Below are 19,905 nucleotides of genomic sequence, written 5' to 3' on the forward strand. Positions count from 1 at the left end.
CAGGCTCCAGACGCGCAGGCTCAGTAATTGTGGCTCACGGGCCTAGTTGCTCCGCGGCATGTGGGATCTTCCCAGACCAGGGCTCGAACCCGTGTCCCCTGCATTGGCAGGCAGATTCTCAACCACTGCGCCACCAGGGAAGCCCCCCTCGTTGTAGTTTTGATTTGCATTTCTCTAATTAGTGATGGTGAACATCTTTTCATGTGTTTTTTGGCCATCTGCCGGCATTTTAAACAGAAGGAAACAGGTTAGGTGAGAATAGAAAATATCAGCGCATCAAGGGTCATAAGAGGTGCTGGTGTGGTTTCTCAAAACTGTCATGTAAGGGGAGGAGGTGCCGGCTTGTCGTGGGTTGGGGTCAAAAAGTTTGAAAGCCGCCAGTTTATGTTATAAAGTGCAGTTAACTGAGGGAGGACTTACCTTGCTGTGTCAGTGAGCTCGGGCTGCCGTAGCAAAATAGCACGGGCTGGGGGGTCTTAAACAACGAAGATTTACTTCCTTGCGGCTCTGGAGGCTGGGTGTCCAAGACTGGGGTGTGGGCAGGGCTGGTTCCCTCGGAGCCTCTGTCATCGGCTCGCAGGGGCTGCCTTCTCGCTGTGTCCTCACGTGCTCTTTCCTCTCTGCACGCGCATTCCCGGCGTCTCTTTGGGGTCTAATCTTCCTCTCTTCGTAAGGACACCCATCGCGGTGGACGCGCGCCCACCCTAAGGCCTCGTTTCAGCCTCCTCCCCTCGTGGAGGCCCGAGGCTTATCTGAGTGGAGAAACCTCACATTGCCAAACAGCCTTCTAGCTATTGCTTGGCCAGGGGGCGGTATTTGAACATGAAATATAAAATTTCTCCTATTCCAGCTCATTTAGCTTTTACAGCTGTTCTCTGCTAGAGCATCTAGAAGCTGTTTGAACCCCTGCTGTAGAATCACTCTAACGCCTTTATACAGCTCTTTACCCAGTGTTTTCATCAGAACGTGGAAAGGAGTTAACACAACTTTGTCATTACCTGGATTTGGATCCAGGGGAGATCCGATGGCAGGTTGGGAATTATAACTGCCAGATACACACGAGCCTGTTCACAAGCAGTGGGTGACTTCTCCGGAACCACGGAGTGGGAGGGAGGGGACACTGGGGGCCAGAGGCTTGATTTCTGGGAGCAACGCTGGCCGAGCCGAGCGGCCTCCCTGGAGGAGCGAGTTCTTGTCGCGCACCGTCCGGTTTTATCACACTGAGTCGGGCGTGTTCAGGGCCTGAGGTGTGCCTGCTGGCCTCGTGCTTTGCCTGCAGGGGGAGCCCTGGTGTGCCTGGTCGGAGGCCCGATATCCGGCCGCAGAGATGAGTGTTTTTAGAAACCTTGCAGGCGAGGGCGTTGGGGGGGTGTGTGTGGGAAAACAGCACATTTTAGGAAAAACTGAAATGCCCAACTGTACTTTTATTTTTAGTGCTCTTTGCCTAGTGAATGTCCCCTTTTTAGGAGTGGAACATAAAAATGTATTAGATAAAATGTAGTTTGCTCATAAAATCATCGTGCTTGGTATATTTAGAATATGGAAAAGTCAGGAAAAATTATATTAATTCTGGCTTCACTGGGCTCTTGCATCTCCAGAGAAGTGACTGAGCATCTTGCCTGTTTTCAAGAGTTATCTCGAGAGGAAACATGAAAACAGCACGGTGGGACCGCCGATAGCGCCCCTGGGGCTGGCAGCAGGGGCAGGGTTGGGTTGGGAGGTTGTGATCCTCGTTTGCTGGTTTGTGTTTTCTAGGCCCACAAAAGAGCCCAGAAAACAGCTTCCCTCTTCCTTCTTTTAAATTACTCTTCTTGCTTGAGATCCAGAAGCCACGCTGCTTCTACTTCCTGACGCTCAGGGAAAGCATTCAGACTTGCCATAAATATTTAGAAATGAAGGGACGTGCTATTGACGCGACTCGTTAAGGTTCATACGGAGAGAAGCCAAGGAGAGTTCTGTGCCATCGAGAGAGTGAGGGTACTGAGCCGGTGCGTGCGTGGCGGGTTGTGAATAGGCCGGGCTGACAGAGGCAGACCGTACAGGTGAAGGTGCAGTTTAAAGGCCAATCTAAGTGAAAAGGGAAATGGGCGGGGGATTTGCCGCGGGTTCCTGTAATCCAGGAGCTCCCCGTCCTTTCTGTGGATTTGCCACGTGAACACTTGGCGTTCATCGAAAGGGTTCCTGACATGTTTGTTGTCCCCACGTGGTCGCCCGCCGACTCTGAGCGAGAGCGGTGTGCGTTGAGGGACTTTGCGCGGAAGCCCGTGACTGTCCTGGGTGGGCGCGGGCGTGCTGTCCTGGACCCCGCAGTGCACGCACGGTGAAGCCACTGGGCTCTTGGCTCCCGCGCGCAGACCCAGGGGGGCCTCGGGGAACCCTCAGAAGGGGCTCTCCCTCCCAGCAGCCTTTCTACCGCTGTCTCTCCCACCCCCGCGTGGTCCGTCCCCAGGGCAGGCGTCCCCGCTGCGGGCCTGGTGACGGGGTACCATCCAGGACAGACTCGGGAATAGGAGCGCTGCCTCTTGAGTTGGAGAATTTGTTGGGTAGGATTGTTTCTGTTGAGCTCTGAAAGGGACCATCTCCTCCTACTGGCTTGTTTTTTATTTCTCTTGGGTACAATGAGGGTCATCAGGGCTGGTTTTAATACGTGGGTCCCGGTAGTTCCTAAACAACCAGGGCCACCGTTGCCATCAGCCGGCGGCTCCCGTCTGTGGCCACACTGAGCGCAGCGGTCTGGCCTTTTCAGGGGCTTCGGAGGGGCCACGTCCCTGATGTAGCCTTAAGATCTTGTGTGAGATGCATTGAAAGGATGGGAAAGCCGAGAGATGAAACAGCTGGTTCAGGGTCCCCTTGCTGTGCTCTCTGCATTGTGCTTGGGGCCGGGAAGCTTCCGGTCCTCCCTGTGAGCCACAGACGACACAGAGTCATTTGGAACTCTGGGCTCTGGACAGCGGAATACTCTACAGCTGCATGAAAAACCGTGAGGGACGCTCCCTGTATTGATAAATGGAAAAAGCAAACTGCAGGACAGTGCGTCCAAATAAAAAACCAGCATAAATACATACATGCAGATCGGCAAGAAGCATACCTGGAAATATACACCGGAAACGTATATGGTTACTGGTTGCAGAAGGGGGCGGGGGGCTTGTCATGGTGTATGCTTTCGAGTTTCGGTCCAAGCGAAGATACTGCCCAGTAAACATTAAAATAAAAAGTAATAGATCACATGTCGGGGTTGGGAGAGAGAGGTCTGACTGGGCGTTTGAGCTGAAAGCAGGGTCTCGAGCCACCCCTCGGCCAAGGAGTCCCTGAGCTCGGATCCGAGGCTCTCGGAGCTGCAGACCCAGCAGCGGCTGTGCGCCCCGGGGACATTCTTGCTCAGGCATCCACCTTCCCCGTCCACCACGAGGGAGCAAGGCTGGCCTGTAGTGCCCTGGGCTGGAGGTGCAGGTGTCCCTGCACCCAGCCTTTTGCCCTCATCTTTGTGACTCTCCGCTCCGTGATCTTCACTCCTCTCTGCCTGAGGTTGGTGGGTCTCCTGTGCCCCTGATCACCTGGCGCCCAGAGCCTGCAGGCTGGCAGGGTCGGATGAGGCTTTCCTCTCGTGTCCCCGGCGAGTCTCGGGTCAGGTGGCAGAGGGACGGGAGCACTGCTCGTCACGGCGAGGATGCTCAGAGCTCTGCCTCTTCCCTGGCCTCTCCTGCCCCGGGGCCGAGCGTCCGGGCTGCGCGCGCGCCTCTGCGCCCTCGGAGGAAGCAGCCCGGTTCACACGGCATTCCCCCGCTTCTCCCCAGGGAACCCTCATCCAGCACCTGAAGGAACACATTCTTCACGGCAACATGACCAGCAGTGACATCATCCTGTATTACACCACGGTGAGTGCGGGTGCTGTGCTGAGATGGGTGCCCTCCCCCTCCTCCGTGCCCCTCCCAGGACGGGCTTTGGTTCATTCAGGTAGGGAGGCCTTCATCCTTACTCTTCTTTTTGCCTCTCCACCTTTGCACATGTCAGTAGCCAGAAGTGCAGCTCGAGCAGCAGGCAGTGTGCACCAGACCCCAGGCCGTGTGCGCGAGACCCCGGGCCGCGTGCGCCAGACCCCGGGCCGCGTGCGCCAGACCCCGGGCAGCGTGCACGAGCAGCCCCTTCTGTGGGACCCTTCACTCTTGCTCTCTTTCCCTCCCTCCCGGCGGCTGCCCACTTGAGTCTCGGCACCGAGGTCGAGCGCCAGCTTGGCCCGTCCCCCTGTGTTGACCTCGGTTGCCGCAGGGAGCCCTGGAGCCCTGGAGCCCTGGGGAAATCTAGAGGAACCAAGGAGACTGTTAATTCAGTCTCTTGAGCCTGTAGAGGTGGGGATGAGTGTCACCTGACGGAAATCTGCAGCTCAACCAGGGCGACAGGAACTTACCAGAGATGCCACGAGGACGGTCAGTTCTTGGTCGTGTGCAATAGTAAAGGGGCTCTGACCAGTTGAGGCGGAAAAGGAATTTACTGGAAGGCCGTGGGGCGGCGTGCTGAGAGGCAGAATAATGGCCCCAAAGGTGCCATGTCCTCACTCCCGGAGCCTGTGCGTGTCACCTGATGCGGCAAAGGGGCTCTGCAGATGTGATTCGGCTGCGGCGGCTCCGGAGCCCGGGAGAGTGTCCTGCGTTATCCGGGGCCCAGGGTGATCACCAGGGTCCTTACACGAGGGAGGCAGGAATGGTGGCGCCAGAGGGGGAGGACGACAGAGCAGAGGCCGGAGCGCGGTGGGACCATGAGCCAAGGAACGCGGGGGCCCCTCGAAGCTGGAAAAGGCAAAGAAAGACCCTCCCCTGGAGCCTCCCGAAGGAACTCCCAGCCCCGCTGACACCTGATTTTGGACACCCGACCTTCAGAACTCTCAGACAGTACATTTAGGCCACTGGGTTTGTGGCCGTTGTTTACAGCAGCGAGAGGAAGGGCGTGCAGGGCGGCTCGAGCAGTTACTTCCATGGCTGGGGATCCAGGCGCGAGACCAGGCGGGGCCTGCGGGCGGCTGCGCGGCCAGACGAGAGCCGCAGCTGTACTGCAGCGCCGGCGGGAGGCCCGCTCTCCTGCCCCCAGGACGGAGGTGGCCCTGCTTCCAGCCCTTCACGTGGTTTAGCGTGGAGCAGGGTCATCAAACCAAAGCTTGAGCTCAAGGCGCTGGGGGTGTTTCTGACCCTGCTGAACCCTGGAAGGTGAAAGGTTAACAAGCGGAAGGAAGTGCTCTTTATCCCAAGGGAAGAAAACTCAAAATCAGCTTTTTCCAAGACCGCAAACATCAAGAGGCTCCAGAGCAACTTAGCTCCCTTTCCTGCATGACAATTGCGTTCTGAGTTTTCAAGGAAGCAGAATGCTGAGGCATCTTCCTAACCTGGGAGGTCGAGGCCCAGGCCCTGCTGCTCCCCTGGTGCCAGAGCCCCGGGACCCGACGCGGACACGGGAGGGAGCGCTGACGTGCGACCAGGGGCAGGTCGCCCCGTCTCCCCGTGCGCCCAGCCGTGAATCCAGGGCTTTGGGCCAAATGATTTGGGTATCTTTCAGCTGCAGGCTTTCCTTCCATCCCCCTCCCCCATCGTGGAACAGTGAGTGGTGCTGGGCCCCCGCCAGGCTCCGGCCCTTTCACACAGGAAGCCCAGCCCTGGGGCGTTAATGGAGCAGCGTTTTGAATTGCAGAACCCCACCCCCGGGGCAGCTACAGCTCCGCTGATGTCCAACTCAGCTGCCTCCCTGGGACGCGGTGATTCCAAAACACAGGGTTTTGCACCGAGGGGACAATGGAAGGACTCGAGGATCCAGAGCGATTCTCTCAAAGGCAGTTCACTTTTCTGGGAAGCATCCTGCCCACGAAGGACGGGGCTGTTGCGTTTTTCGGTGGAGGACGCCAGGCGCCAGCAGCAGCCCCGGGTGCCCCCAGCCGGCCCCAGCCAGGCCTGTGCTGTCGCTTACTGACTCACTTTAGCAGCTGGACCGTGAGGTGGCCAGGACGCAGTGCTGCCTATTACAATAATTCCGTGGGAACTCCCTGGCGGTCCAGTGGTTAGGACTCCACACCTTCACTGCCCAGGGCCCGGGTTCAATCCCTGGCTGGGGAACTAAGATCCCGCAAGCCGTGCTGGGAGGCCAAAAAAACAAGAAAAGTAAAAAAGATTCCTTATTAGAAGGAACTCAACTTAGGATGTTAAAACCCTTAAAAAAAAAAAAGCACAACTCAACTAAATGGAGGTTTTCGTGTGACCCCTGGTTCCCTTTGCCGTTTCCATGGTGCCAAAGGGGGAGCATAGGTTGGTCACCGCGCTCTTACCCACGTCACTCACACTGTTGTGACCTGCCTGGGGATTCTTAACTGCCACTTGGGTGCCACCTCACGTGGCCGCCTGGTGCCCGGTGGCGGGATTCTGACCTGGGGACACCGGGTGACCCGGGACACTGGGCCGCGTCTGCTCCAGGCTCGTGGGTGGGCATCCTGCTGCCCTCTTACGGGGTGGAATTGGGTTGTTCTGCCCTCTGGACAGAGATTCCTGCTCCCTTGTTCTGTCGCTATATTGCTTTAGGCCGGAATCGCCTACAAATTCTCCCAGCGTGGATGGGAGTGCCATTGTCAGTGGGGCTATGAGCACTCTTCGGCTGTGAAATTTTTTTTTTTTTAATGAAATAATGCCATTTTAATCTAAAATAAAGTAAAACCAAAGTCAAACAAGCATAAAGTTATCTTAAGTTTACAAAAAAACAAAAAAGTGTGTAATTTTTAAAAACAAGTACCTACTGGAGGGGTATGGAAACTGAGGAAGGACTCAGTATGTAATAAGAGCAAAAGGATAAACACACCAAGTGAAACAGAATGTGAAATTTTTTTTAATTAAAAAAAAAAATGCTCTACTTGCACGTGGTAAGCATTTCATGCAGCACATGGGAACTTGGTGAGAGGTTGGCGTCTTCCAGGGCCCAGACATCCGCCCCGCTCACTCCCCGGCCCCTCGGGCCCTTTTGCAGGCCCAGGGGTGGGGCTGGGGGTTCTGTATACGAATGGGGCACTGCACACCCTCTGCCGGGCTGGCTCTGCCACTTTACGGTCTGTCTTCGAGACTGATCCGCACAAAGCCAGGCCTCATTCTTTTTGATGGCTGCACAGCGGCCGACTCCTGAGTGCTTGCTGGGTGCCAGGCGCTGTTTCCCACGTCCGACCTGGGTTGCCTGCTCCAGCGCCCAGGGTTCCCTGCATGTGTGCACCACGTGACCACGCAACGGGCGTCTCTGTTGCCTTCGGTCCCTTGTTGTCACCAGTGAGGCTGCAGGAAACATTCTCCGACATGTCTTAGTGGACACGTGTGCGTTGATCCCTGCCATAAACTCTTTTAATTTTTATTTTGATTTTGGCTTCATTGGGTCTTTGTTGCTGCGCGCGGGCTTTCTCTAGTTGCGGCAAACGGGGGCTACTCTTTGCTACGGTGCGTGGGCTTCTCATTGCGGTGGCTTCTCTTGTTGCGAAGCACGGGCTCTAGGTGCATGGGCTTCAGTAGTTGTGGCATGCGGGCTCAGTAGTTGTGGCACGCGGGCTCAGTAGTTGTGACGCACGGGCTTAGTTGCTCCGTGGCATGTGGGATCTTCCCGGACCAGGGCTCGAACCCGTATCCCCTGCATTGGCAGGCGGATTCTTAACCTCTGCGCCACCAGGGAAGTCCCTTGCCGTAAACAGTTGACAGGGAATTGCTGGGGCAGAGCGCTGTGCATTTGGGCTGGGCAGTTCTCGGCTACTTTGGCTCAGCATCGGGTGGTTTTCTAGGGATGTGAGAGGCTGCGTGACGGGGCCGAGGGGAGCCAGCCCGCCGCTGCGTTGCAACATGTTCCCTTCTCTCCGCTCCAGGTCGGCTGGATGATGTGGAACTGGATGGTGTCTGCTCTCGCCACGGGGGCGGCCGTGGTCCTTTACGACGGCTCCCCGCTGGTGCCCACCCCCAATGTGCTCTGGGACCTGGTCGACAGGATCGGGTAGGTACCCGGGATGCTCAGACACAGGGCGGCCGCTCTCAGGATCTGGGTGCCGTCTCTGGAATGCTTTGCCACCCTCGATGTCCCCCTCTTGGCGGGGGTGGCTGTGTGAGGGTGTGGAGGTGCCAGGAGTAGGTGAAGCTGTCAAGGAGGGTGGGAAGGGGCGGGCGCCCCTACAGGGACCGACCGTGGAGATCCGTGTAGTGAGGAGGGGGCTGCCCCACCCCCCAGGGCCCAGGGGTGAGCTCTGAAACCTCGGGCACCGGGAGAGGGAACGTGGTCTTTTTTTTGTAACTCTGGATTCTAAGAACTTGCAGAGCAGCGGCCCAGAAGAGGGGCAGGCGGAGGGCTGATGAGAGCATTGTTTCACACGGGGCCCGTGGCCGCAAGGGTGACAGAGAATGACGCAGGCTGAACGCACGTACCTGTGCGGGGGACGGTGTGGAGATGCTCATCCAGGGGAGGGCAGGTCTGTCTCGGGGGCGTTCCCGGCGTCTGGCCTTCCCACCCGCCTTTCTGCGAGCCCTCAGGGCTGGCCAGCGCCTCGAGGGTCTCCCCAGACTCAGCAGCGCGCTTCCAGACGCCCTGCTGCCGGTGCTGCAGAAGGACATCCCCGCCTCCCCGCAGTCCTGTTAATAGGGCGACAAGCAGGCGTCCTGATGACAGGCAGCGGCCAGCTAAGGGGCAGTGTCAGGGGAAGGGTGAAGTGGCCCCGTTTCTCCCCCAGCCCCCTCCTCGTCGTCATTGCCAGAAACTTGTCAGAAGACCCTGTTCCATTGGCACTTTCTTTGCTGATGAATTAATCATAGCCAGCTGATGCATTCTCGCCACTGCAGCTGGTGGTCACCGTTGGCCTAATGATCGTGTTTCCAGGAACGAGAACACGGAAGCTGGCAGAGCTCCTGTGGCCCAGAAGTCAGCCACGCTCTGAAATGTTCTAATTACTTTACCTTTGAGTCCATTTACTTTGGGGAAATAGAAGGAACCACTAATGTTCTTAAATCCTTGGGCATTAATATTTTAAGTATAACTTTGGCCTGGGTGATACTTAAATCCTGGCATTTGGCTCACAGTATTAGCGAGGAAATTTATTTCCTAATGAGCTTGTTGCCAGTGAAAGGTTAATCAAATCCCTGGGAAGATCTTTGCCCTGAATACCTGTAAGCCGGGCTCAGGAGGAGACACTTTGGACGTGTATGCCTGTGCTACAGGAAGAGGGATGGAGAGAGAAAGGTATATCCCTGGGGCTTAGAGCTAATGAAGTTGAAGGATGGAGGGCCCAGGGAGACCCAGCTTTGAGTGTGTATACGTGCACAAGTGTGAGTATATATGCACCTGAGTGTGAACGTGTGAGTGTGTATGTGCATGTGCACAGGTGCACGAGAGTGTGAGCACGCATGTCTGTGAATGTGTGCAGGTGTGCGTGTGCGTACGTGTGTATATGCATGTGCACATGCACATATGTGCACAGGAAAGTGGGTGTGTGAGAATATGTGCACACGTGGGTGTGAGAGCACCCGTGCCTGTGGACGAGTGTGTGTGTGCATGCATGTGATTGTGTGCAGGTGTGTGTGCAAGCGTGCATGTGAGTGCGTTTGCAGCCCTGAGGTCTGGGTCTGTGTAGAACGCACGTGCTGGGCCTCTGCCTTACATCCCGGTTTGGCCTGTGCCCCGGACGCCAGCTGAGCCGTGGCCTTGGCCGTCCTCAGGGCCCCTCTGGCCTGGCCCTTCACCCGGCTGGGAGGGCTCATCTGCTGAGGTCAGCGAGGCAGGGGCCACTCTGTGGCCTGTGAGGGGCGCCCGAAGGACAGCACGGCGCTCCGGCCGCCCACGCGGGTGATAGGAGAGGGGGCAGGTCAGACGGGGCGGCATGCCTTCATTCCAGCTCTGCCACCTCCCGACGCTGAAGCAACACCAGATCAAACGTGCTTTCACCTAAAATCCTGTGGGTTTGTGGCAGGAGGAGTGACTCTTCAGCGCTGGCAGGGCGGGCAGGGTCCTCGCAGTGCTATTTAAGGGCCTCTGATGTTTAAAATAACGTTGATGCACTTAGGGACGAAATCTTCGTTGATTGTCATCGTTCAGCCCACAGGCTTACTAACACGTTTCATAACTGAGCAGTTGTTTTGCAGACGTGAACAAGGTTAAAGGACGGATTGTCCTCTTTGTTTGGGGTGTGTTGCTGGGCTCTGCAGGTCTAGGCCGGGGAACATTCTGGCTGGGGTCAGGGCAGAACTCTGGCGTCTTTGTCCAGGTTTGCCACTGGGCAGGCAGTTCACGTTTAGGACTGCGGGACGCGTGTTCTGGGCTAGGGGAGCGGCGAGTGCCGAGGCCCCAAGGGGACCGAGGTGGGGGCGGTGGGGGGCTGGGAGGAGGCCCTCGCGGCTGGATGTGGGCAGTAGATTCGGGCGGTGGGGCCGGATGAGGGGGGAGGGCAGGGTCCCCCGGGGATTTCGGGTCTGTGCCGCAGGGCGGGTGCCTTCGGCGTGACGTGGCACCCCGTTGGGGCGTTGAACTCGGGGGCGCTCCACGATCCCCCCGCGAACTGTGGGGTCGAGGGCAGACGGGAGAGCGGGGCTCAGGCTGGCAGAGACTTGGAGGGGCTGCGCCTGCACGTGGCCCCTCGCGGGGCTCCGGGCTGGGGCGAGCGGGGGGGCTGCCTCGTTCTTCGTGGGGTGCCTCCCAGCAGCACTCGCGAGAAAGACACGGTGCCGAGCACACAGGCAAGGGTGCCCGCGCTTCATGAACTCTTGTGGTTTTTAAACCACCTTCCACAAGCCCTGGAGACAGATGGGGAGGCCTGGCCCTTTCTTCACACAAGCAGGCCTGGGGCCCAGCCCCGGGGACGCCGTGGCAGTCTTTACACACCGCTGAGGGCACGGTTTTCAGACAGACACCTGCGACTTGGGGAGACGGGGGGCGGATGGGGGATGAGCAGAAATCCGCGTGCTGCTCCGTGTGGTTGGTGGCTGGAGGTCTCTGTTCCTGTGGCTGAGGCCGTCACTGCTGTCCGTCAGCGTGTGATGGGTCCCTGGTCTCCTGCTGAAATACGGGTGACGCCTTAATTCTCAGAGGTGATCTGGAATTAGCTAATCAGACTACCCGAGTTTATGAAATAGGTGAGGAGGGGGTGGGGATTGTGTACGTTTCCTGATCCCCACGACCTCCCAGCTCCCAAAACAGCCTTCACCGGGACACAGCGACCCAGGAGGCGTCTGCGGTTTTAGTGGTGGCAGGGTGTCCCGGTGAAGTGAAGAGAAGAAAGGGACAGGAGGCACGAAAGACAGTAGTTTTGAGCCGTGGATCCCGCCCCTCGCAGCCCAGCGGCCCCGGTTCTGTGTCTGTGCCTCTGAGCCCTGTCAAGCACCAGACAGCACGTGGCTGTCTCCCTGGAATGAATCTCACCAGCCAGGTGTGAAGGGATGGGTTTTGCCGCCCCTCTGGGCGAGGAGGGACCTGGATTTTATGGCCTCCTTCAGCTCCCAGGAGAAAACAGCCATTAGTTAGGAAGGTAGAGCTTTCGTGGAAGGAAACAGAACATGAAGCAACACTCTCCCCTTGAAAACACAGTGATTTATACTCAGCGTAACGTGTTGTTTTCAGTGCAAACTCGGGGGTAAAGGACTAGATTCTAAATGTTCAAAAAGAGAAGAAGAGCGGTTTTCTAAGTTTCATAAAAATGTGAGCTTATTTAAGAAAGGGGGATGGGTCAGGAATTCCAAGCATGGCACCTGTCCTAACAAAAGCTCCCACGGCCCTCTCCACTTCCCCGGAAAACAATCGCGAGCGCTCAGAATTTGAGGGGTCTTGATTCTGTGGCCTGCTTTGGTCCCCCCGAGAGAAAACATCCTGCAGTTGGGAAGATGGTGGGTTTATGTGCAGACAGTTGTTTTAAGTAGAGCCGAAGGTTAAAGGGAGCCCGGTGCTCTGCAGACGTGTCCGTGCTGGCCTCAGAGTAACGCAGGTGTTGTAACTGGCTTTCAACTACATATTAAGTATTAATTCAACCCAGAAAAATGACGTGTCTTGGATTTTGCAACCTTGTCCGAAATGGGTCACTAATTTGAGAAAGCTTTTGTGCCTGGAACATGCAAGAGCCTTGACGAGTTTCTGGTGTCCTCTTAACTTCAGCATCACCATCCTTGGAACGGGTGCGAAGTGGCTGTCAGTGCTGGAAGAGAAAGACGTGAAGCCAGGTAAGCGTGCCTCCCAGGGCGTCCGTTCCCTGTCTCGCCAGCCGCGGAAGTCAGATCCACCCTGTTACCTGGTTCCTGCAAGCCAGGCAGAGGGTGTGGGGTTTGGCTCTGACCTCTCAGTGATTCTGGCTCTAGTGGAAACTCACAGCCTCCAGACGCTGCACACGATCCTGTCCACCGGCTCCCCGCTGAAAGCCCAGAGCTACGACTACGTCTACAGGTGCATCAAGAGCAGCGTCCTCCTGGGCTCCATCTCAGGTACGGCCCCCGCCATGTGCCTGCGCCGTGGAGAAGGTTCTGGAAGAACCGGAGGACTCGGGAACCAGGCTTGGCCGCTAAGCGTGCTTCCCCTGTGACCCAGCAAGTCCCCCGGCTTGAATTTATCCGCGTGAACGGTCAGCAGGGAGGGCATGCACGTTTGCGCGGTCAGTGTTCCTTATTCTCGGTAGTTATGTTCTAGGGAGAGGCTGCAACACTGAGTCAGCCGTTCCTGAACCTTCGCCGGGGGTGGAGAGTATACATACACACCGCACACTGATCGTAACTTTAGATCCTAAACAACTCGTCCTGGTGCATTCTATTTTCTTTACAAAAGAGGAAACAAGGTTCGCGCGTGCCAAGTGACTGGCCTCAGGCCACCCACTAGCTGGGGACAGAGTGGGATTCAAACCCGGTCCTGCCGCCTCAGAGCCGAGCTTCCCGCCCGCCCAGCGCATCCCCTGGTCCTCCCCGGAGCCCACCTGGTGGGCAGGGGTGCTGCGGTCGGATGGGCGTGGGGCTGTCTGCCGGGCCGGCCTAGCCCATCTCGGGGCAGCCGTGTCTGTTAGGCTCTCGGCCTGTCCTCCTGCCGCTGTCCCGAGCGCCCCAGCTCCAATCCGGAAGCAGCGGAAGCGGCACTTCTGCTCCCAGCGCTGTGCTTCCTTGGGGCGCGAGGCTGCCCCGAGCTTGCCGGTCACGCCGTGAACGCGATTCTCCCGTGTTCATGGCACGCGCCGGCTGGTACCTCGAGGTGTCTGGAGGAGGGAGGCAGGTCAGCACGCTTCGATTCTGCCCGGAATTAATCCTGCCCGTTGCTGAAGCATCGAAACATTTTATGTGGGTTTCGATCGCCCTGCCCCACCCCGTTCATATATGCAGAGCGTGATCGGGGAGAAGACACTTCTTAAACCACAAGGCTGTCTTTTTAGGTGTACAGACAGGTGTAAAGGGGAGCACGGACACCAGTGTCCGGATCGCCGAGTCTAGGAAGGGACCACGTCGGGGCTCCGTGTATGCCCCCTGCCCACGGCCTCCCCCTTTCCTCCCTGGGCTGCCGTCTCCAACCGCTGTGCGCCCCGGCGGGCCCCGTGCGTGTCCCTGCGCCCACAGAGCACCCCGCACGCGGGCACGTGCGAGGGGGCAGTTGTCACCGGCTGGGCCCAGGTCCAGGCGTTAATGCCACTCCCTCTTGATGGCACCCGGGGTCCGACTCTATTTCGAGCCCCTCCCTGAAACGGAGCGTTTCGCATCCAGCACGTTCTCTCTTGCGGGAGACTCGCACTCCAGGGCCACAGGGTTTCTGCTTGTCTGATGATTAAGTGAACATAAACCACGGCAAAGAGACTCTGCACGTGACCCATCTGCCACGGCAGTTCCTGCAGACAGGTCTGATGGGGCGAAGCTTCCACTTTCGTGAACCTGAGTCTAGGATTTCCGTGCGACCACAGAGGTCATTTATTTGGTTTCTCCTTCAGCATGTAGCCCTGGTCAAAACGATAAATCACCCGGACACGGGAGGGTCAGTCCAGTTTCTAAGTCACCTCCCCACTCCCTCCCTGAAGAGAAGCTCAGCTCCCTGGGAATTTTTCAGTATTTATCTGGAGAAAGAGTAGTAGATATTTGTTCTCCGGGGTCTTTCTCCTTCATTGTTCATTAATAAAAAACATGGGCAGTTTGTCTCAGCCTTCTGAAATTTCTTTTTTTTTTTTTGGCTGTGCCGCGTGGCTTGTGGGATCCTAGTTCCCCAACCAGGGATTGAACCCAGGCCCTCGGCAGTGAAAGCCCGGAGCCCTAACCACTGGACTGCCGGGGAAGTCCCGGTCGTCCGAATCTTAAATCTCCTTTTTTTTTGCAGGTGGCACCGACATCATGTCTTGCTTCGTGGGCCAGAATCCTTCCATTCCTGTGTACAGAGGGGAGATTCAGGCCCGGAACCTGGGCATGGCCGTGGAGGTGTGGAACGAGGAAGGTGACGGCCCCCAACCCCTTCTCTCTCTGTGACGAGGTGTGAGTGGTAACTTGGATACGCTTGGATGTGTAACTTTGCTTGGGGCCAGTTCTCTAAAACCGCTGCCGCCGCTCGCAGACTGCCGGCCCCCAGGCCTGGCTGAACACCCGCTGGTCTCCCCGGCCTCCTTCAGCCCCTCCGGCTGAGGAGTGGGTGTTGGCCTGCAGCACAGACGGAGGGCCACGTGCTTGGAACGCCAGGCAGGCATCCAAACTTTGGGGGCGCTGCTGAGGCCACCCCACTGCCTCAGCAGCCTCGTGCCCTGACCCCGACGAGGACCCAGAGCAAGATGCAGGACCCGAGGGGCAGCGCGATACCATTTGTGCAATGTTTAGAAACACGCAAAATGACGTGTTATTCAGGTGCATGTAGATGTGGTAAAATTATTAATCCACAGAAGGGCACAGTACAGGATTGAAGTCAAGAGCGAGATCGGGGGAGTGTGGTGGGGCGGTTAGCGTGGCTTTCAGTGACGCCGGGGTGACGGGCATGTGGGTGGGGCCGGCCGCATAGCTTGGATGTGTCTGAAATACTCTGCGATAGCTCATAGCCTAAAGAAGGAGAGAAGGAGAGAAAGAGAGCCAGGGTGTTTGGCTGTGGCGTGTGCTCAGTGTATCTTTCCTTCCTCCCCGGCCAGGCAAGGCAGTCTGGGGGGAGAGCGGTGAGCTGGTGTGTACCAAGCCGCTCCCCTGCCAGCCCACGCACTTTTGGAACGATGAGAACGGCAGCAAGTACTGGAAGGCGTATTTCTCCAAATTCCCAGGTGGGTCGGGATGCAGGTGGAGCTGCCCAGATTCCCGCCCGGGCCGGGCCTTCGGTGTCTAATTCTGGATGCGCCTGCCCCCTGCCGGCCCCCCCTCCCCCCCCAACAAAGCCCAGTGAGGCTGCTCGCAGCTCATTCCGCCAGGGGGGCGATGATGAATTTTTGATCAGTATCTTGTCACCGTCAGCTTGAAGCCATCTTACGAAACCCTAATCTGTGTTTAGATTACTCTTAACCACCCTCTGTGCCCGGAGCCCTGCTCCTGGGAGCCGGCACGACCCGCTGGTTTGCCTGCGTAGGGGCGGGAGGCCCGCTCGCTTACCCAGGCTCGTCTGCCTGTTCGGGGAGAGATGCGTGTGCGAGAGGTGTCTGGCTGGGGTGTCCTCTGTCTCACACCCCATCATCCAGTCCTCGTGGAGGTGATGGGAGAAGAGAGCTTTTGCAGCGGGATGATTAATTCCCGGCCATCACTCACTCAGGCTGCCACCCTCCGTTCATCTTTGGAGTGGTGTCTTGCCCCAGAGCTGGAAAGTCTTCTTATTTAAAGCTCTGATTCCTGCCTCCTTACCTTATTTCGTAAGCAACCTCGAGTGCAGCTATGTAATTCATAATGGAGCGAGTCTTCTGCTCCAGAGTTATTTACACCTAAGTACTTGCTCTCTTCAGCCTCTAGAAAGGTAATTCTATTTTGCATAAACCACATGTGGTGAATCAGGAAGTGGCAGGTGACCATCGGGGGTAGAAGGTGCCACGGGTCCACCCCGTTTCTCTACTCGGCCTTGCGTGTTCCCGTGTAATGTCCCACGTGAAAGCCATCGTACCTGGCGTAGCACGTCGCATATGAGGGTAGCAGGAGCATCCGTCCCCGCCATGTGGCCTGGCCTCCATTGGATGCCTGCTGCATTTAAGACCCACCTTGGGTCCTGCCAGTGTGTAGCTGTTCAGACAGACTAAAGCAGAATAGAGAGAGAGAGAGGGAGAGACAGAGGTTCCTCAAATGACCTGGAAGAGGAGTCGGGGCTCCTGTCCTAGGAAGGGATTAGAACCTCAGCTTGAAGATCCATGTAAGAAATGACATCTCTTCATCTTCTGCAACACCACTCTTTGAAAACTCTTTTCTGTCACTTTTTGTTATATGTGCAAGGGTTCGCGTGATAAATGTCTCTCAGGATTAATTTCAGAAAAAGTCTTTATTTCCAAAGCTCTGCTATTCCTTCTTGGAGGAAACAAATACTTGGTGACCTGTTATATTTTCCATTTTTGCCTTGGCTGCCAGGAAACTCAGAGCTGCCATCATTGCTCTGTTGTAGCAGTCCTCTCACCCCAGTGCAGAGTTTCTGATTCTTTCAATAATCCCATCATATAGTTGGCTTTATAGGTAGCTTCCTCAAATACTTTCTGGAAGTAGGTGTGACATACGAATAAATATGGAGAAACAAGGGCAGATAAGATAATGGGATCTGAAGCTGTTGGTCATGGTCAGGGTGGACACAGGCTGAACTTAGACCACTTCTCCAGGCCCAGCACTGAGAGATTCTTGGACTGTATAGGACATGGCTCGATGATAAAAGAAAACAACAACAAAGAAGCAAGGTCTTCTTTTCTGCAACAGGCAGCCGACTTACAGACATCACTACCCTGAAAAATTAGGCCAGGTGAAAATGTAAACTGACAAGGTGCCGATATGGAAAAGTATCCAAGAATTTATTAAGTGACAAATAGGAGTTCAGAACCGAGGGCACTGTATCCCTTCTGTGTGAGTTTTTAAAAGGAAATGTATGTATGTATGTGTGTGACTAATATGAGCCATTTTGATTTTCTTTGTGACTTTTAATTATTTTTAAAAACCTAATAAAAATTTAAAAGGAACTTAAAAGCAGTCTTTAGAAAGATTTAGATCATTCTGATTCTTCAAAGCAATGATTTCAGCTCTGAGTTTCCTGGTAGCCAAGGCAAAAATGGAAGTATGATGGGTACAGGTGACTGAAGATGACAAATTCCAAATAGGAGACCAGGCCTGCCCATGAGCCATCAAGATTTTGAGCTTGATGAGATGGAGCAGCCAAAGCTGCCATTGGCTCTCGTTAGCAAAACAGGTCCAGTGGTCATAGGTCCTTTAATAAGAGAAACGTGTATGTGCAATGTGTTGTTTATTTATATTTACATTTATGTACATGGAAAGCTGGGCCATCTTTTTTTTTTTTTTTTAATGTACAGGTATACATGCTCACTCTAAAAAGATTTCAGGCAGTAGACCTCCAGGAATTAAAAGCAGGAGAAAGGCTGGGTTTGCCCATTCATCCTGGTGTATTTGTTCACGGGTCCCATCACTGAAATGGGAGAGTAGGAGGAGAAGCAGAGTGAAGCAAAATCACCTGCCATGAAAACAAGAGAGTTTGAACTGCAGGCCCAGGGGCATGGAAACCTAGAAGGAAACCCTTAATTTCTCTGACGTGGCAACCGGGCACCAGAGCCTCCAGCCACTTGTGGATTCATCCCCTCAGCTTTGGTTTTGCAAGAGGTTGAAGCATGTCATTTCATTTTCACAAATGAAAACTTCTTCCGGGAGATTTGCATCTTCCTTTTTCTTTGCATTTCCAGGGATTCAGTAAGGATCAGACTCATGGGAGGTCTGACTCCATATAAGCCAGAGTATGCGTTGATCCTGGCACCCAAGTTCCAAAATGAAAAAGGATTCCCAGGAGGTGGGTGGGACAGGCCCTGCTGCTGTGTCTGCAGCTTGCTGTCTCCTGGGACCACCATTTATAAGCCTGGTTTTCTGAGTAGCCATACAGACGTGCTTCTGCAAAACTTTGGCTTGTGACTTGCAAGCCTAGGAATGACTCTTCCACCCGTTTGTGTAGGGGAACCCTTTAAATATCCGATTAGAAAGAAGAGGTTTCAGCCACAGCAATCAGACAAGAAAAAGAAATAAAATGCATCCATATTGGAAGGGAAGAAGTAAAACTGTCACTGTTTGCAGATGACATGATGCTATATATAGAAAACCCTAAAGTCTCCACCAAAAAACTATTAGAACTAATAAATGAATTTAGTAAAGTTGTAGGACACAAGATTAAGATACAGAAATGTGTTGTTTTCCTGTGCACTAATGAACTATCAGAAAGAGAAAGCAAGAAAACAATTCCTTTAAAGCTGCATCAAAAAGAATAAAATACCTAGTGGGGAAAAAAAAGAAAAGGTTTTATTTTTTAGCTTGGGGAGGAGGGAGGAAGGCCCTCGAGGCCTCCCGTCCTCTTTGCTCAGAATAAATGAGCTCATGAGGCCTTTCCTTCTCTTCCATGGCCTCCCAAGCACTGCACGCTCCCTGCAGGCGGGGGACCTGGGCTTCATCTCCGGAGGAGCCTCGGTCGTGGCTTGTAGCCACTTGTTGGGATGAGGGCATCAACGGAGTATGTTGTCATTGGAGGGGTAGCAGCTTAGAGTCACTTACAGTTGGAAAGTGTGTCAAGAACTGGGAAGGAAGAGATGGCATCTGTGAGGACCCTGAGCTGGCTTGGTTTGCCATTTTCCCCTTGCTGGATCGCAGGGGCTCTGGGGCTTATTTCAGGAGGCAAGGCAAGTGAGTTCCGAGTCGCGCAGAGCCGGCAGAGCTGTGCTCTTGACTGCTCCCTGCCCCCCCCGCCCCCGCCGGGCGCCTCCTCTATTTGTGGGGCCCATCCTAGGCCAGTTGCGTTCGCCCAAGGGAGGAGGCATGGCAGTTCCCCCGTGAGGCGTGGCTTCTCTCTGCTGCTCCGTGTCGGGTGGAGGATGTGTCCAAAGCTGGGGCCGGATCCCTGGGATCTGTTGCTTTGCTGCATCCAGGACGGGGGCCTCCCCATGAACGTCACCAACCCAAGGGCCCAGCTGCACGCTGCGGGCCACGTCGGGGTGGCTCAGGGCGCACGGTGTCAGTGTTACCTAATTCTTCCCTCTTTCTCCGCCCTCCACGTGCCCTGGGTTTTACCTGCTCTTTAAGCCTCTGTCCCCGTGGCTGGTGCCTTAGTTCAGGCTTAGGTTACTGGGACCATTGCAGTCGCCTCCCACCTGGTCATGCTCCTTCTGTTTATTCTGTTACAAGGTGGGCTGGGCCCCAACCCCTCCGGACCTGCTCCCTCAGCCACCCCAGACCACCCTCTCTTCCCAAGGCGGGTCTTGTACTTTCCCACCCTCCATTCAGAGGCCCCCCTCAAAGCTCCGTTTATCTCCGCAGTCCCCCCTTCACGTGCTCACTGCTGGGGTTGCGCTCAGCCCCCGTGAATTCCCGCAGCCCTCGTTGGACCTGCGGGAGGGGCGTTTCTTGCGCGCTGCCGCATCTCAGACCTGGGTGTGGGGCGGAGCCCACTGGAAGGCGGAGCCCACTGGAAGGCGTGCGCTTGGGGGCGGGAGATGTCTGGCTCACTTCCGCCCCCAGCCCCACGTCGCACCTGGTTCTGGGCCTCGGGCGTGTCTGTTGACGAGAGTTACGTCGGTGTCATGCCTTCCGAGGGTGTCTGTCCAGGCAGCCGGTCAGGATCCTGTCCCCCTGGGGTGACCGAGTCCCTCTGCCCCCCGGCAGGTGTCTGGGTGCACGGCGACTACTGCAGAATCAACCCCAAGACCAGGGGCATCATCATGCTGGGCCGAAGGTGAGGGCCACGGACTTGGCTTCTCTTCCCTGGGGCCCCGCTTCCCGAGGCGGCTGGGCAGGG

General features: G+C 55.9%; 1 protein-coding gene across 4 annotated transcripts in view; it reads left to right on the forward strand.

Annotated features, from left to right (window-relative positions):
* AACS (acetoacetyl-CoA synthetase) overlaps positions 1 to 19,905 on the forward strand; it is a 52,034-nt gene that overhangs the window by 26,159 nt on the left and 5,970 nt on the right. For 2 of the 4 annotated variants that reach the window (XM_007189644.3, XM_057526132.1), the window contains 7 exons: positions 3,795 to 3,875; positions 7,865 to 7,989; positions 12,121 to 12,185; positions 12,321 to 12,443; positions 14,299 to 14,412; positions 15,089 to 15,214; positions 19,773 to 19,842. In XM_007189644.3, coding sequence (XP_007189706.2) covers positions 3,795 to 3,875; positions 7,865 to 7,989; positions 12,121 to 12,185; positions 12,321 to 12,443; positions 14,299 to 14,412; positions 15,089 to 15,214; positions 19,773 to 19,842 — 704 coding nt within the window. The remainder of the gene's footprint in view (positions 1 to 3,794; positions 3,876 to 7,864; positions 7,990 to 12,120; positions 12,186 to 12,320; positions 12,444 to 14,298; positions 14,413 to 15,088; positions 15,215 to 19,772; positions 19,843 to 19,905) is intronic. The other 2 variants (XM_057526131.1, XM_057526133.1) reach the window with 2 other exon arrangements.

The sequence above is a fragment of the Balaenoptera acutorostrata genome, chromosome 13, assembly GCF_949987535.1.
Source record: "Balaenoptera acutorostrata chromosome 13, mBalAcu1.1, whole genome shotgun sequence".
Classification (NCBI taxonomy): domain Eukaryota; kingdom Metazoa; phylum Chordata; class Mammalia; order Artiodactyla; family Balaenopteridae; genus Balaenoptera; species Balaenoptera acutorostrata.